At 44.3% G+C, this 16,240-nt stretch overlaps 1 protein-coding gene across 3 annotated transcripts in view; it reads right to left on the bottom strand.

Moving 5' to 3' along the window:
- ric1 (RIC1 homolog, RAB6A GEF complex partner 1) overlaps window positions 1–16,240 on the bottom strand; it is a 66,090-nt gene that overhangs the window by 24,941 nt on the left and 24,909 nt on the right. For all 3 annotated transcript variants that reach the window (XM_064308237.1, XM_064308236.1, XM_064308239.1), the window contains one exon: window positions 2,835–2,914. In XM_064308237.1, the coding sequence (XP_064164307.1) occupies window positions 2,835–2,914 (80 nt within the window). The remainder of the gene's footprint in view (window positions 1–2,834; window positions 2,915–16,240) is intronic.

Here is a 16,240-nt window from a genome sequence, read left to right as displayed (position 1 = left end):
GAGCAGCCAGCTTAGGTATTGAAGCCAAAATTGAAACACACTGACAATATAGCCTTTGTATGCAACCCAGTACAGTTTCACTGGAGCAACTAGCAACCGTATTATACTTCTGAAACTAAAACCCAGTGATTTTCATGTTATTCAAGAGGTTCAATATCATAAAAAACACCCAGTAATATGCCCAATACGTTTGATCTCATACTATCTTCGGTTTGTATTGTCTCCAGTATTTCCTGAAGCTTCCTGAAGATGGATCCCACACTGGGCTGGAGAGAACACACCACTTCTCCAGACGTATAAACAGAATTACATACAGGTCAAATCATCACCATTTCCTTGGGGCCACATACAATGAAAGCATGACAACTCTGTATGGACAACCTTGAACCGTCCAATGAGAGGACACTGCAATCAGGAACTGGAATTCAGGGCCTGTTCTGATCATTTCCAGATAACAGCCTGTGATGCACATCACCCAACAGCCACCTCATCTCACTCCATCTGCGTCACTTTCACACTCTCCCTCCTTCAGCGGCGTCCACACAGATCCCCCTCTTCCCAGAGACACAGAAAGAGCGGCCTGTAACTGGCATCCAGTTCCCTCTCTGCTGGTTGTACGGGGAGGACTAAAGAACTACACACACCAGGCCAACGTCACAGAGCCCAGTCCCCTCCTCATAAGGCTGTGACCTCACATAACAAAGCACATTCTGTTTCCTCTGTGTTTTCCCACACCAGCAGAGCAGAACACACAGCGTGCTGTTGGGACAGAGATTTTACAGGCGTGGGCATCGTGCTCTACCCCTAAAGGACCGTCTGCGTTCGGGCTCAGTTCAGGAATTTTGACCGCGTCACTGGTGGGAAATGAGCCTTTTAATGAGGTCCCCCACCCCAAGCCACCTCTAATATTATGATGAATATTTAATCTCAGCCACTGCAGGGTATCCTCAACATTGTAAAATGAAGAGAAAGACATCCACCTGATTAATGACCCAAGGTTATTCCCCATCCCAGGGTTTGTAGTGACATATTGTGAAGCAGTACTCCCCTATTTCTGGAAACAGCTATTTCCACCAGAAACTGTGAGGAACTGGGACAATCAGAGTATGGTCGACCCCTACCCATCTACACACCCATCCCCCAAAGGAAGGAGGGACCTGCATGGGGGCTCTAGACAATAGCTTCTGCAACAGAATAAACATTACAGGAGTCTTCACGTCACTGAAATAGTTAGCATGTGTTAAAAAAACAGGCTATGCACCCATATTTCTCCTCTTTGGTCCCTGTTTAAAAGTGGATGGACATCAAAATCTGATCCAGAATCATCTGGGGCTTTAACTGGAAAAAACAGAAGCAGATCTGAAAAGAAAACAACCCTGATCTTGTGCAGATCTTCCTCAGTTCTGACCCACGCAGAACTCCACGCGGAATTTAAACTGTGCGCTGCGTCTCTGACGAGTTCAAGCTTGTTAGGAGATTTCAGACGGTGCTCTGATCTCCGTCAGTGGGCTAAGCCACAGAACTTCCTGCAGGAAGGAGACTCCACGGACGATGCCGAAGCCTCACTGGCTTCCTGACAGGATGCCAGCTCTGTGAATGAGCCAGCCTGGCCTAACGGGTGGGCAGAGGTGAAACCCTTCACGCTTCCTCCCCAGCACACAGCCAGACGAGCTGCACCCAAACACCGCAGTCATTCAGAGCCAGCTGTGTGGGCTCCGCCAGATCAGCAGCAGATGCTTCTGCTCACTGGCTGCTCAGCAGAGTCAGCGCAGGTCGAAAGGGTCGCTTCACGGAGAAAAGAGGCGGGGAAACCACGCAGACAATCATTTCTGAAAGTTCAACACTTCAAATTCAGGAAGAGCAATATGATATCATCCACTGATTTTTTGAGTAAGGTTTCGCACCATGTGTCACGGTTGTAAATAAACTGACGTTTTCACAACCACAATAACAACCAAAAGTGTGGAAGAGTGATTGATACAGTTTACAGGAAAGTGCTTTGACACAAAATACAATTTCTAAATTGAAGAGCGCTGAACAAGCAGCACAAGAATGTGTAGTCCTGGCATTCCTGTGGTCTGTGACTGGAAATAAGGGCTTTTTGGGGTCCGTAAGCAGGACTGCTCAGAGCCTCAGGGTATACCCTCCCACAGTCTGCCTCATCACTGCTGAGAGAAAAGCCATCGGCTGAACAGAACGGCAGAGACTGCCTGAGAGGTGCAGAGAATTACAGGGCCTCTCTCTGACTACAGTAATTATAAATATAATTAATGCTGACACTAAAGCCGAGCTCCATCACACAGTTATTCACTGAAGACTTATTCAGCCTTTGATCATTTCATCCAGTCCAGTCACGATCCGTAACTGAGCGTGCACGTGTGCGTGTCTGCGCGTGTGTGTGTGTGTGCGCGCGTGTGTGTGTGCGCGTGTGTGTGTGTGCGTGTGTGTGTGTGCGTGTGTGTGTGTGCGCGCGTGTGTGTGTGTGATGGTTACGGCGCTTGCTTGTGTTTATTAATTGCTGCCTGCGGTCTGTTTTTGGTTTTCGCATTGTGCGCGTCCAGTGCGCGTGTGTGGTGCAGTGTGTGTGTCTGCGCGCGTGTGTGTGTGTGTGTGTGTGCGCGCGTGCCTCTGGCCGTGAGTCTGAGCGCACAAGCGCGTGAGTCTTAGCACACGCCTGTGCGTGCGTCTGCTTGTGTACCTAGCCCTCTGCATGTGGGCAGGCATGCGTGTGTTTGTGTGTGTGAGTGTTAATGGATATATGTGCGTGCGCATTGGCCTTGGCCCTTCACCTAACACAGTCCGTGTGCATACAGAGAGGGGAGGGGGGGACTCACTTGGGATACACCGGCTCATAGAGGTACTTCTCCTCCCCGCCTCCCAGCACGTCAAACAGGAGCACGTATCCATTGGCAGCCTGCGGAGAAACAGATACACAGAAATAATTCATGGGGATCTTTGCAATTCATTCAATCAGCTCTCCATCAATGGGGACGGCCGCGATGCGCTATCCGGTTACCGAAGCTATGTGCAGCGCACAATAAGGTGAAAGCAGACACCGGCCTCTTATCAGCTGGGCTTAGCGCTCTTTTTCCACTGTCACTCTGCACCACAGCCCGGCCACACGGCCCGACCCTGAAAACCACAGCAGCTGGAGTCATCCCCTCCACTCCCTCGCTCGCTCGCGGCTTTCTCAGCTGCTCTGAGGAAACCAGCGCTAACCTCTGATGATGTCACAGCCCAAAAATGTGCGGGGTATCAAAAAAAGTAGCTGCAGGCAGCTCACGAAGGTATTCACGCTGTAATGGCCGTCTGGAAAACAGCCGTCTGAAACGCTTTCAATTCAGATACATTTTTCTTGCATGTATGCTCCACAAGGTCAACTATCAGAAATGAAAGTTCAATTCAAATGCATCAAAATAAGCCAATTTAAAATGTCTTGCTCGATTCCATCACCAGCTCCTCAGCAACAGACACCTCCACAAATCCCAGAATGCATCTGGCAATCTCTCTGGGGACTGAACATTAGTGCTGTGCGTGTTGGGGACGTGCAGTACAGAGAAGCAACATTTAATGGATCACGGTCCATTTCAGACGAAAACTTCAGTGTCCGAGACAGACGATGAAAAATAAGGTTTTATTCTGGGGTCATAAATGCATTGATTTTTTCGAGGAGGCAGGAGAGAAGTGCAGCGGTTCAGCTGTCAGGGGAAGTAAAAGCAGAAATGAAAGGGAAAGCCCTCTGCCCCTCATTTCCCTACCCACTGAACTGGAGAGAGAGAAACAACTCAATTACCATACCGTTTCCTGCTTTACATTCGCTTTGATGAATACAGTGAGCAGGAGTGTCTGAGCCACAGTAAAGCCATAATAAAAACACTAACACTGTAACAGAGGGGCCACAGAGCAGATTCTCCATAAACAGAGGGAAGACTACCACATTTCAGCAGTGTTTACCCCCTTTCTCTCCCCACTTTGGAATGTCCAATCATATTTTAAATTCGAGCTCAGCACCGCAACTTCCGAGTCTGAAGAGGGCAGACAAGTGATCTCTGTCAAAGCAAGTCATGCTAGCTTGCTAGCAGCTTCTTATCACCCCACAGTGCGCAAGACGATGAAAGTTAATACGCAGCTCAACAGGCAGACCTGCAGATGCCCGACTGTCTAGCGTGGGTCACTGCCGCGACCGTCCTGAGATGAGAAACACTTAACTGCGTGAAGCGAGGGCTCACTGTGTGTCACACTGTGTCTGCCAGCCGGTCTACACTGGTATGGTCCAAATTCAATACCAGACTGTGGGGCCCATCCATGCACTGGAGCAGTGCCTGAACAGGATGAGCCACCCAGCAGCCCCTACGTATGTGTTTGCGGCTACTGCATACGCTATGAACAGCATGTCTGGCGAATGTATAGCAAAATTATATGTAACGTCATTCATAGACTCAAGATCACACCATTAACACTTTCCAGAGACTTTGCAGACTTAAGGTCAAAACTGTTATTCTATCCATTCTGGCATAAAGACAAGAAGTATGACATACGAGTCAAAAGACTTATGAGAGCCAAATTACTTGTTTCCATGGAAACCACAGCAATATAGCTGAAAACTACTGCACCTCTTAAAAACTGTTCTTGGACATGGTAACCAAAGGGTCTCTTGGTGTCCCGAGGTCCTGGAAGTTCACGATTTTCGATAGTTCTTTTTTGAAAGCCCAAAACCAAAAGAGTGAGGACAGATAAAAGAGGAGCTTTAGAGACATTCATAAACGTCCTGAGCCAGTGTTGCTGGGAGTCTGATCCAGACAAACTTGGCCAACCTCCGCACAGAGCCTAAAGCAGTGTCGGCAAATAATACGAGCGATCTTGGCAGGACAATGGGTGGAAAAGAAATCAAACTCTGGACATCATTTGGGTATGAAGAGACCCACTGAACTTCCTCAAAGTTCAGCTGCTGGTGGTGGTGGTGGTGATGGGGGGACGGGGGGTCATTGGGGGTGGGGGGGTGTCATGGTTTTGCAACTGCTGTGCAGGCTGCAAAATGAGCTTTGGTTTCCGTCTCTGGCGGAGAACAGATGCCTAAGAGAAAGCAATCACATGACTGGAGACTAGGGATGTGAACGACACACATCTGACTGTAGACTAGTTGCTGTCTGAAAAGGGCAAATACTGACTAATCGTTTTTTTTAACAGTTTGATGTAGGAAACCGCTAATAAAAACACGCCACAACTTGAATCAGTGCAGATCACAAGACTAAAATACCTAAAAAAGTAACCCTCCTGTTCTGTTCATTTTTTAGGTACAGCAAAAATGTTCCCGGGAACGGGGTCAGGGGGGGTTTGCAAATACTGAAATGAGCTTTTTCTTTAGAATGCTGGTTGATAGACTAATGTAAGGCCGATGTAGAAGTTCTCTGAAAAAATAATATCGTTTTTTACAGTTTGTCAAACTTAAAAAGGTCCAATTGATATCTCCGACTAAAATAACCTAAGAGGTTAAAAGCAAGCATTGCTATATTTTTCCGGAATGATGGTATGCTTCTTTGTTCACTGAACAGGTTAGCACATGACCCAATCTTCAATGAAGAGGAAAGTTAGTCATGTAAAACTCGGTAGTTAGTGCTGTCCGCACACAGATGTTATCACAGCACTGTCGGACGTGTATAGAATAGTACGGCGACACAGAGAGGTGGCTGTTTCACTACATTCAGGACGAGCTGTGATGGTTCTTTGCGCAACAGTACATCGCACAGGAGTATATTCAGGCTCAACAAATGCCAGTAGGTCCTGAAACCCTTTACCATGCTAACAGGGGGTATGTCTTTCGCTACCTTTTTAGCAATTAAATCGGCTGTGGTCAGTAAGTTGGATGCTGGTTTGCTGTGATCAGTTGGCCTGGGATGTTTGGTTCTTAGGTGGGTTAACATCAGAGGTCAACATTTGGTATGTGACTTCGGCAGCAAATATTTTGCACTAAACAGTGTTTTCACTGAGCTTCCACATGGCACTCTTCTGCAAGCTGGTCATCTTTTCCACTGCAAGTACAGGGAATGACAAGCTCTGCCCACCCCCTCTATTACCCATTAACAGTGGGAGCCAGGGTAAAATTAGGTGATCTTTTTTGATGTGTTCATCTTCTTAGTGTCTCAAAAGCAAGGGCCCACGTATGAATGGATTTATTAAAAGTAGGGCCACTCTCCACGAGAGGACCACAGGCCCTCCCAGACCACAGGCCCCCCCAGACCACAGGCCCCCGTACAGCAGCACTACCCTTCACCGCCACAGCTGGAGACCATGCTAAGGCTCTGTGTGAAAGAGCGCAAACGAACACAAGCAACACGCCTGCACCCTCAGTTCCTAATCTCTGCAGAGCTGAATGTGGAGTCTGAAGACAAAGCTGCGCGTCTCTGTAGCTCACAGCACACGTTTTTCTGCAGATGCCAGAGCTCCCCTCAGGATGCAGAGCAGGAGAGTACATGTTTTCATGTGCTGGCTTTAGCAGAGGGCTCAGAACCTCCCCTGGGAATTATTACCATAATAACAACAGAAATGCAAATGGCTTCAAAATTCTATTACCCGATGGAGCACCGTCTCGGTTTTTTATTTTTTGCCAAGGTGCTTAACCTGACCTCCTCCAGCTAACGGCAAGCTCTCTAAATGAAAGGATAATGGAATGTAAGTAAATGTAAATATATACACATTTGAAACATCACAGCTGAAAGTACTGTACAGGCACAAGAAAGAGAAGAGACAGTGGCAGAATAAATGACATTTAAACAGAGACGGTTCAATATTGCTCGCGTACTACATTGATAACATGTCCGTGAGTCGCAGATGCTGTTGCCTAGGCAACGGAAAACACGAGGGCAGGGATCCGATTCGGTTACAGCCGATACGGTCAGATTTCAGGCAGGCCAGATCCTCTATCTTTGTTGATGTCTACGACATCTAATATTCAGCCACCTTGATATACTTTACAGGGACCTGCTGAAAGGATATATCTGGAGAACAGGGTATGTATCTAATTAAGTCTGGTCTCCAAGAAAAGAGACAGGGAAATACAGGGAAATCACAGGAGAGAGACATTCGTTTTCCCCCTGTCACAGAAAGCATAGTGAAACTGATTAGACTGTAGACTACAAGCTCAGTGAAACTGATTTACAGAAGTAACCAAGGCCACTGCAAGTTTTCACTTCTTCATAGAGCATCGGTAAAGTGCACTGCAGAGTGCGAAGCACAGGAACATGCGTCATGTTTATCTGCGTGGTTCTACCAAGCAGACGCTGCAATGCTTGAGGAAGCCGTAGGTTTCAGTCCTGAATGGGATGCTTACCATTGCCATCTCATGCGAGGAGTCAATTACGAAAAACAGGTACAAAAGGGTTAAGAAAGATTTGCGCCGCAAGATTGCTTTGTTGCTTGTACTAACAACAGTTAATATTTTCAGTCCTATTAAAAACAATGGAGCTGAACATGTGAGTGTGAAGAACAACACAATGGCTCACCCACTCAAATAAACAGGTCCCGTCATACCCAAATCTCACACACACCACAGCTTTGATTGGTGCACTGAAAGGGTCTGGAAAGAGGCCCCAGAAGTGAAGGGTCGAATGAGGTCTGCTCTTCCTGTTTGTGTTAACGGTCACAGTCCGCGCCCACTCACCCTCTTCCCTTCAAGATCCGGTTTGACCCTTTCAACAGAAGCAGTGGAATAACACCCTCATGCTGAAATGACCACACGACAGTGAGTCTTTCCCACATTTGCCAATGGTAACGAAAATGGCATAACGTTTGGGCAGCTTATTCTCTTAGAATATTCAAAGTTTACGCGCCAAAAGCCAATTACCACAAAGCCGTGTAGTCTTGCCAAAACTTGGTTTTGCAGTTTGTGCTGTGTATATTTGCTAAATAAACAGTTTTCAGCAACATGTACTCAACTCCACACTTCTACTTTTCAGCTACTGCTGGCCACAGTAAGAATCCCAGAGAGACAGAAACGGGCACAGATCTGTCCCCATCAGGAGCTGAGAAGGATCAAGCGAATTACAACCCACCCCTCTGAAGCAGCCAATGCCTCACGCATGCGCCCACAGGCCTGTCATTCTCAGAGTATCCTGCTGGGAGGCAGAATGTAATTTCTGTGCTTTTAGAGCGTGGTAGAAAAGATTGCATTTATAACAAACGCAAACAGTTGGATTTCAAGTCATACAGAAGCGGCAACAATCTATTTTTTTCTTAGTGCGTTGTCTTCCAATGCTGCACCGCAGTGTAAACATTGAGCTAAATTTAGTGAAAAGGCACAACCCAATTAGATACATTTAGCGGTAAAGGGTAGGTATATGTTTACCATTGATTGACAAATCAGATGCAACACATGGCATCAATCACCCAGTGACAACATTTTCACTGGCAAGAACTCTTTTCTGCCACCACTGTATCACTTAACAGCAAGTAAAGCAGACTTTTTTTTCCAGGTATAGCATAAAATTAATCAGAAAAGGTTTTGGTTTGAGTGAGTTGCATATGCTTTTAAAGAGACTGATTAAGTCTGGCTTCTTGAGTTTGTTTTATGGGGAAAAAACCCATCTGGTAGGAGATAAGGTAGAGTTACAGGACATGACTAACAAAGACCCTATTTTACATCTGACAGAGCAAACTGCTATGCAAGACTTCTATTAGTGCTAATTACAATGGCCTTTGTCTACTACTCAACTATAAAGCCATGGAATGAGTCAATGTTACTTTCATGGAGTGCTGCACTTCACTTGACTCCATAGGAGGGCCCTTGAGAATGGACAGGCAGATGTAAAGCATTCACCCCAAATAACACCACAGCGATAATTTGTCCTGAGGAAACGACATCCTCTCATGCTGGCTTGATAAGAAGGGCGATGCAGGTCAAAAATATGACACAAAATCAAGGAAAGAAAGAAGTCATTACAGTATCACCGCAGTTTCAAAGGAGAGCGGCCTTCAAAGGACTCAATTCATTTCAAAGCAATGCTGATCAAAGTTTTTGAAAGGAAACGCTGCTTTTTTTCTTCCTCTGGGTGATGGAAGGCTCTCTCATCTCCAGGATGCACTTATCGCAGCTACCTGTGCTCAGCCTGGCTGCAAATTACCAGTGTCTGGAGGGGAAAAAGTATAGAAAAACCAAAACTATTGGGCATTGCCATAGAAACAAGGAGAAAGCATAATAGCCACCATGTGAATGGTTTTTACAGTTCCATTTGGAAAATATTAAGGACACATTTATTTCTACACAAATCATTCTGCAGTACATTTCTACCAACTATGCAGTTGAACACAATTTCCTGATAGTCTTGAAAATATATTTATGACTACAACAAAAAAGCTAGTCATTTCTGCCTGCAGTTCTACGGAGAAACATGCACAAAGCATACTGAAGATACGATGCAGAGAAGCTAATGACTCCGTTGCCTTTAAAAAAGCAAAAAGAAAAGCATGTTTGAGAGGTGTGATGTCGAGAGGGAGGTGCTTTCTTGTACAATGACAAATTGCAAAAGCAATCTCAGTAATAACAGGTACCTTCTGTCTGAAATTCAGGTGATACATTATCACTCCTTCAAAGAGGTAAGAGATTGACCAAATAATACAGCCACAATAATGTAAGCAAAAAAAAAAACCTAAAACAGCTGGACTAAACATCTGCATGCAGTGCTCGTTCTTACTTGGGAACACTTGTGGAACATTCATCACATTTTTTATAGCTCTACCAGGAAAAAGGGACATAAATGCACTTTGAAGGATGATATGGCAATCAAAAGTGAAAATCTTAGCGGGAAATATGACATCCAAATCGGTATTAGTCTGGACAGGTTGTTTGAGCGCTCAAAGAGCCCATCACAAGCCCTGTCAGAGTCAGCCTGCAGGGACAGTGTATATCATCATACATCAGCCAGCCACGTCACTTACAGGAATCCTGAAAAGACAGGGGTGGAGACTAAAGCGATGGCAAGGACTGGCAGCACGTGCTACACCGCATAGCGGTGATATTCGTGGGAAAACAACAGCCCACCCAGCTATGATTTTTGTTGGGCTTGCGGACACATTTGAATGGGCTGTTGTATGGTAAACTCATTCCATCTAAGCCCATACATTCACATAAACCCAGAGCAGCTGGCGTAAGTATCTGGGCCTCTCTCTCCACTGTCGTTTGTGAGGTGGAAGTTGAAACGCTAAAAATCTCAGCCACCCTCTAAATACTGTACCTGGCATTGTCAAAATGGAATGACAAACATGCAGTTATATTTACCTTTGCTCTGCCCTCTCATTACGATTGAAAAGGAAAACTGTCCATGAAAACAAACGGGACAGGGAAAAAATAAATCCTGATATTTTGCTCCAAGCTTCCGGAGAGCTTGGAGACCCTTTTCTAAGTTGATAAAGCTGAAGAATGGGGCTGAAATTTTAGTGCAGGATTGTTAAAATCTTGCATCGGCCTATTTTTTGACACTTTCACATATTATTATAAAGTAGAAAAACTGCTTTATTCTGGATATTCATGCTGCTAAATATTTTCTTTCATAATTCCAGTGTGAAATGTGTGGACTGTACCCAAGGCTAATCTTCAGTTTGTTAAGAAACAAGCTTCTCGGCATTCAATTAACATGCAAATGAAAAAATGTAAACACAACAAAATTAATCCAATTCCAACAGTGAAGGGCTCCAGCTAACAAATAATATAAGCACGCTGCATACATATGCAACAGTTAATATTGCTTTCGTTTAAAAACACAATCAGCCACCATTTCTTAAATTCCTCCCTAAAGATTTTGAAATCCTGTTCAAATTTTTGAACACATGGAAAATCCTCCCTGGTAAAGAAAAAGTATAATTCCAGCCTTGGAGAATGACTTTATGGGATCATGCATAACATTAGCATTTCAGGCCAAACATCTGGTGAGCAGCTGTGTCTGGATGAACTGGTTCTCTCCCTTCCAATTTACTTTTCCAGCCGTTCCCAGTGGCTCCACTTTCAAGCCGCGGAGGGCTATTTCCAGCAGCCGCTGGGAAAATGCGAGACAGGAGCGTTTCGGGGGAAGGGGGGGGGGGGGGGTTGTGGGGTGCTAAAGACCTTAAACAACATCTTGTGGGCTCCAGAGAGGACAGGGAGGCGGGAAAGCTGGGTGTGAGCTTTCTCACTGTATAGCCTCGGGTATGAATGTAAACTTCACACTGCTTGGACAAAACACACCGTCAGCTGTTTCTTCTCCCTGCACAGCATTCCAGCAGCATCTCAACGGCCACGGGCCCTTTTTCACTGGGGCTGGAGACGGGTCAGAATCTGGTCACGGCCACATACTTTTAACCTGGTCTCCCAACTGGTTGTTCTCAACAACTGAGATTAACGGTAGAGACTGGAGAGTCAAAGAAAATTATGTGATAGAACACGATTGTGACTTTTGCTCAGCAAAATGGTTTATAAACCTCCAGACTACATTGAGTCAATGATCTTTTACTAGAAGATGCTTATTTATCTCTGACTATGACCTGGACTCATACCAATTTCCTTTTACTAGTGTGAAAGCTCCACTGCATTTTGCTAGCAGTTTGCTAGTAGATTAGCTGGTGAATGAGGTATGTTCCAGGGTTCAACAATAAGCATGGCCTGGGGCCACCAAATGCAGAGATAAGTCCACCACAGAAGCAGCACTAGTAGGACGATTGTGGCCAGTCCATTTTCCCCATATAGAGAATGGGACTCGTGAGAGGCTTCGGTCAGAGCATTAGCTGTGCTATGGGCTAAATCCTCATTTCTTTGTGAGACAGCTTGTCTAGTTTAATAATAAAGAAAAAATGTCTCATACAATGAATTAACAGAAACAATACTGTACTGTCAGATCTGAATGGCAGGATGTTTGACAGCATAAAACTTCATTGTTTCTCTTAAGCTCTGCATCTCCTACATACTACATTACATTTATTTAGTAGACGCTTTTATCCAAAGCGACGCCCTTCATGAGGTGTATTGTCTTTCCACAGTTCCACAGTGTATTGTCTGCCACACTGTTCCAAAAGGAGCAGTTTGGGTGCTGTACGCTCAACTGGCTTATTTAAATCTGCAGTCTATATGATTATCAGTAACTACAGTAAGCGCTTCAGAAATGGCATTTTAAGTGGTGGTAGGCAGTGAAGGTAAAACAGAAATGTTTGTTAAAGGCATTTGAGAAAAGTTAAAAGTATAATTATTCCTGGAATAACATTAAGAAAGAAAGACCGCAGAAGAACAGTGCAAACTGTTTATTAGCTGAGACCGCAGCTCTATAGCTCTGTCTATCTGTCGGTCGGTCGGTCGGTCCACAAACGTGTCCCACCCCATAACGGCTGCAGTTTTAGCCCCATGAGGCTGAAATTTGCCATGGAGGTTGGTCATAGCCGAAGGTAGAGCTGAGTAACTTTTAGGCCGATTGACCAAGAGGGGGCGTGGCGACGGGCATGGCCTATCACAAAAAGGTGCATAACTCCCAAATGGATTCACAGATTTGCACACGATTTTGTGGAAAGGTTGGCCATGAGCCAAAGAAGAGGCCACGTGTTTGTGTGAGGGTGTGTGCATGGATGCATGCACACATGGATGCATGCGCGTGTGCGGTCGCAGCTATTGCGGATTCGCGCTTGTTTTAATACAGAGCCATGAAAACTTATATTGTTTTATATTTGAAAATGGCAATCTATAATAAAAAAATGACCCTCTTTTAAAACAAGTATTTCCTGGTATATTTTAAAATTCATTTTAAAGTTTCACTTTCAGGAATGGTACCTGGACCACCAAATTCAATGGACGCATGGCCCAAAGGGACACTGAGATCATCTGTCCTTTGAACTAATATCTGATTGATTACGTGGAAAAATACATTTGGACATTTGGTCAGCACGGCTGATTTTAGACCATTTAAAAACAGGCATAGTAAATTAGTTTCCAGTTTAACACAATTCTGATAAAAACTGAGGCGTATCGACAAACTCAACACAGCTTGTGGCACTTCCTGAAAAACACCAGGGAGGGCTGAAGGAGAACTCCTCAATGGGCGGAAGTTACCCACTCGAAAACAAAAGACGAGAGGTGGGTTATCAGACATGTCAAAGACAGCCGGAAAAAAACAAAACAGAGACAAGTGGAAGGCTGCTTGCGCCCGTGTTTCTGCTAATCTGCCCGCAAAGAAGCGCTCCCTTTTCACTGAAACTGAAAGTGCGCGACAACAAACAACTACAATTGTGAACATTCCTTATATTCTCCCTCAATTTGTCAATGAGTTTAAGGCTTTAAAAAAAAACATATTTTACACATTCACTTTTTTACAAACAGACATAAAGTGTGCCATTAAGCCTCAATTGTTTTCTTTGATTTCGTCCCACTTTAAAAAGGTCATTTACTTTGGTTAATGTTTAATACTGAGCTATTCTATGAACTTTACCCTTAAGCTGCAACATAGTCAGCCTCTATCGCCATTGTAAATAAGAATTTGTTCTTAATGACTTGCCTGGTGAAATAAAGGTATAAATATAAAAAACATTGCAACGATGCTAAAGACCATCTCCGCTACTGGACCAAGCTGATCAGTGATTTTCACAGTATCATGAAGACATTAAGATTTCAGATTTAGTTTGAAAATGTTATAGTATTTCACAAAAAACCAAATTCAACTAAAATTCAAGAACTGAATTTTTACTGTATGTGTATGGCAATGTGGTGGCACATTGCTAGTTAGCATTTAAAGTTTGTTCCTAAAATGTGAGCATAATGTGACTATGCTTATGTGCACCAGTCAAAAAAAGGACCATACTGTAACTAGCATCTTTTTTCCACTAGCTACATGCAGTAGTGTTATTGGGCAACGGGGTGGGCAGGGATATGTGATCATATAATGCACACTATGCAGCAATTTCATACAGAAATACTGCACATAACTGAGTAACTGAGCATGTCCACGCAATAAAAATAACACGAGCAGTGGGGGGAAAAGGGAAGAAACAGCCAGCTTCCCTCTGAACAGTGACTGATTTGATTTCATACATAACGTGTCAACATGACAGACACGGGGGGGTCCCCTGGCTCAGGGATTTCTCAGCCTTCCTCCAGTGCACCCAGCTCAAAGGGTCCCTAAAGTCCACTTTCTGAAAAACCATATTTGACTATTTTCCACTTCACTATTTTGCGTCCAAGCCATTCGTCGCAAAAACTGTACCTCATTATACCCATCTTGATTGTATTAGTCCAAAAATGAATAAGCAAGATTAACTTCTCAAACCTGAATGGGTTCTCCCAAACCTTTTTTGCATTTGCCATTTCAGTGTTGGAGACCAGAACAAAAGCAAAAGATGCTAATGAAGTGCAGACCTTCCTTAAACCTTGGGGGGTACAGAGTTTACGTTCTGGCATTCTAGCATGTAGCATCAATAATATGCAAACTGTGGTACACATTTAGGAATAGGCAGCAGTAAAAACATTCTTCGTACTTTAGACAGGAGAAGCATACCTACTACTGCTGGCCAACAGCCCTGGGGAAATTGCCCACGGTGCACTTCAGGTATGAAAGGATGGAAAGAGATGCAAGTCAAATCCAGATAAAAATGATGTGATTAAATAAATCAAATCACTATGTGGATCACAGTGGAATGTCCCAACTACATTTCCACAAACAAATGCAAAAGTGCAGAGTGAGAGATTATTAACATCGAGTATGGTAAAGCTCTGGCTCTGACCTGCATATTCAGTGGCGTTCTGGGGAACGGTGAGGACAACACATGGGCCAAGTCTCACTAATGCATGAAAAGTGCAGTGGAAATCGCACCGGTCAGGAACGACCCGTGGCGCTGACCTTTACCTCCGTGAAACTGAATATCAATAAGCTGGACGAGCGGGCAGCATCTGCACGGACCGTCATCATTAGCTGGCCCAGAGCCAGTAGAACTCTTACGACAAGAGAACAGAGCTGCAGATGCATGGCCTGAAAACACCATGCCCTTTTAGATCTGCAGGGGACATAAAATTACACATAAACCTCCACTGAATTACAAATGAGGTGCTGCGTGTCCTCCTGTGAACCACTCAACCTTCCACAGAGACTTTTCTTAAGAAGGGAAAAACAACCGCCTCCAGAACTTCGACAGGATTAGAAGGCACTTTTGAAAACGTCACATTTCGGAAGACTGGATACAATGTTCATTTTATAGCTGTCTGAAGCTTGATTAAAAGCCTTTTATAGTATTATGAAGCTTGTTTAAAAGCATTTTATATCTGTCTGAAGTTCCTTCTGAAACAATTATCATAGTCAATAAGCAACAATGGCATGGCAAACTTCCTTTGTTGTCTCCCAAAAAAGAAATATAGAGGAAGTTTACTTTGAAACATCCATTCAGTCGTACAAAAAAGGCGTTTCCAAGTATTGCATAGCCCTGTAGAGCCACCAATTACAGCAACCCAAAATAAAGACCCTTTTCAAGTTCAACAGCCTCCCCTTCTGTCCCCTCTTCCTTCTCCCTCGGGCCAGTAATGCTCAGGGGTCAAAAGCTGCCATCCTTGGTGAAACAAACAGAGGAATTCCTGAGCGATGGAACAGGAAGCACAGTTTGAGTCCAGTCCTGGACTAGCCACAGAGACTTCCCGACACTTCCCAACACTCTGGATATTGCTTTTCCAGATGGCAGCGGGAGGAGAAGCAGTAACATCTGACCCACTCCGCTGCCAAGAATTTATAACTGAACAACGGTGAAGTGGTATTTCGGGTCATGTTAATTACGGTGGTTTGGGCCTGGCACCTAAAAATATACTGTGAGCGTTTCAATATGTTATTATCAAAGAACTAAAACAAAATGTGCTGACGCCTGAATAAGATATCACAATAACCTATGACAAATAGACTCCTGAACAGCAAAGTCAAGAGCAAAGCCTCATCTAAAAATTTCATAGCAAAGAATCAGAAAAATTTCACTCCTCATTTTTGTATGCATGCACCACTCCAATGTACTCACAGACAGACGTAGTTCATCTGTGTGGAGCTGGCATCAGGAAATGCAGCCTAATTAATTCAGAATTCAGTTCTGAGGCACACCAAGAATTTGACAGGCAAACACGAAAGATTAAATGAGAGAATTTAAACAACAAGCTTATTTATTTAATGAGTTTACCCTCAGGGGCAAAACAAAATCTAAGGGCCAACACAAGTAGCAAGAAATTAGAAATAAAAAGAAACATTTCCATTTCTTTGGTCTTGCGTGATCA

This window comes from Anguilla rostrata, chromosome 14 (assembly GCF_018555375.3).
Source record: "Anguilla rostrata isolate EN2019 chromosome 14, ASM1855537v3, whole genome shotgun sequence".
Lineage (NCBI taxonomy): Eukaryota > Metazoa > Chordata > Actinopteri > Anguilliformes > Anguillidae > Anguilla > Anguilla rostrata.
This window is presented reverse-complemented; position numbering and strand designations above follow the sequence as displayed.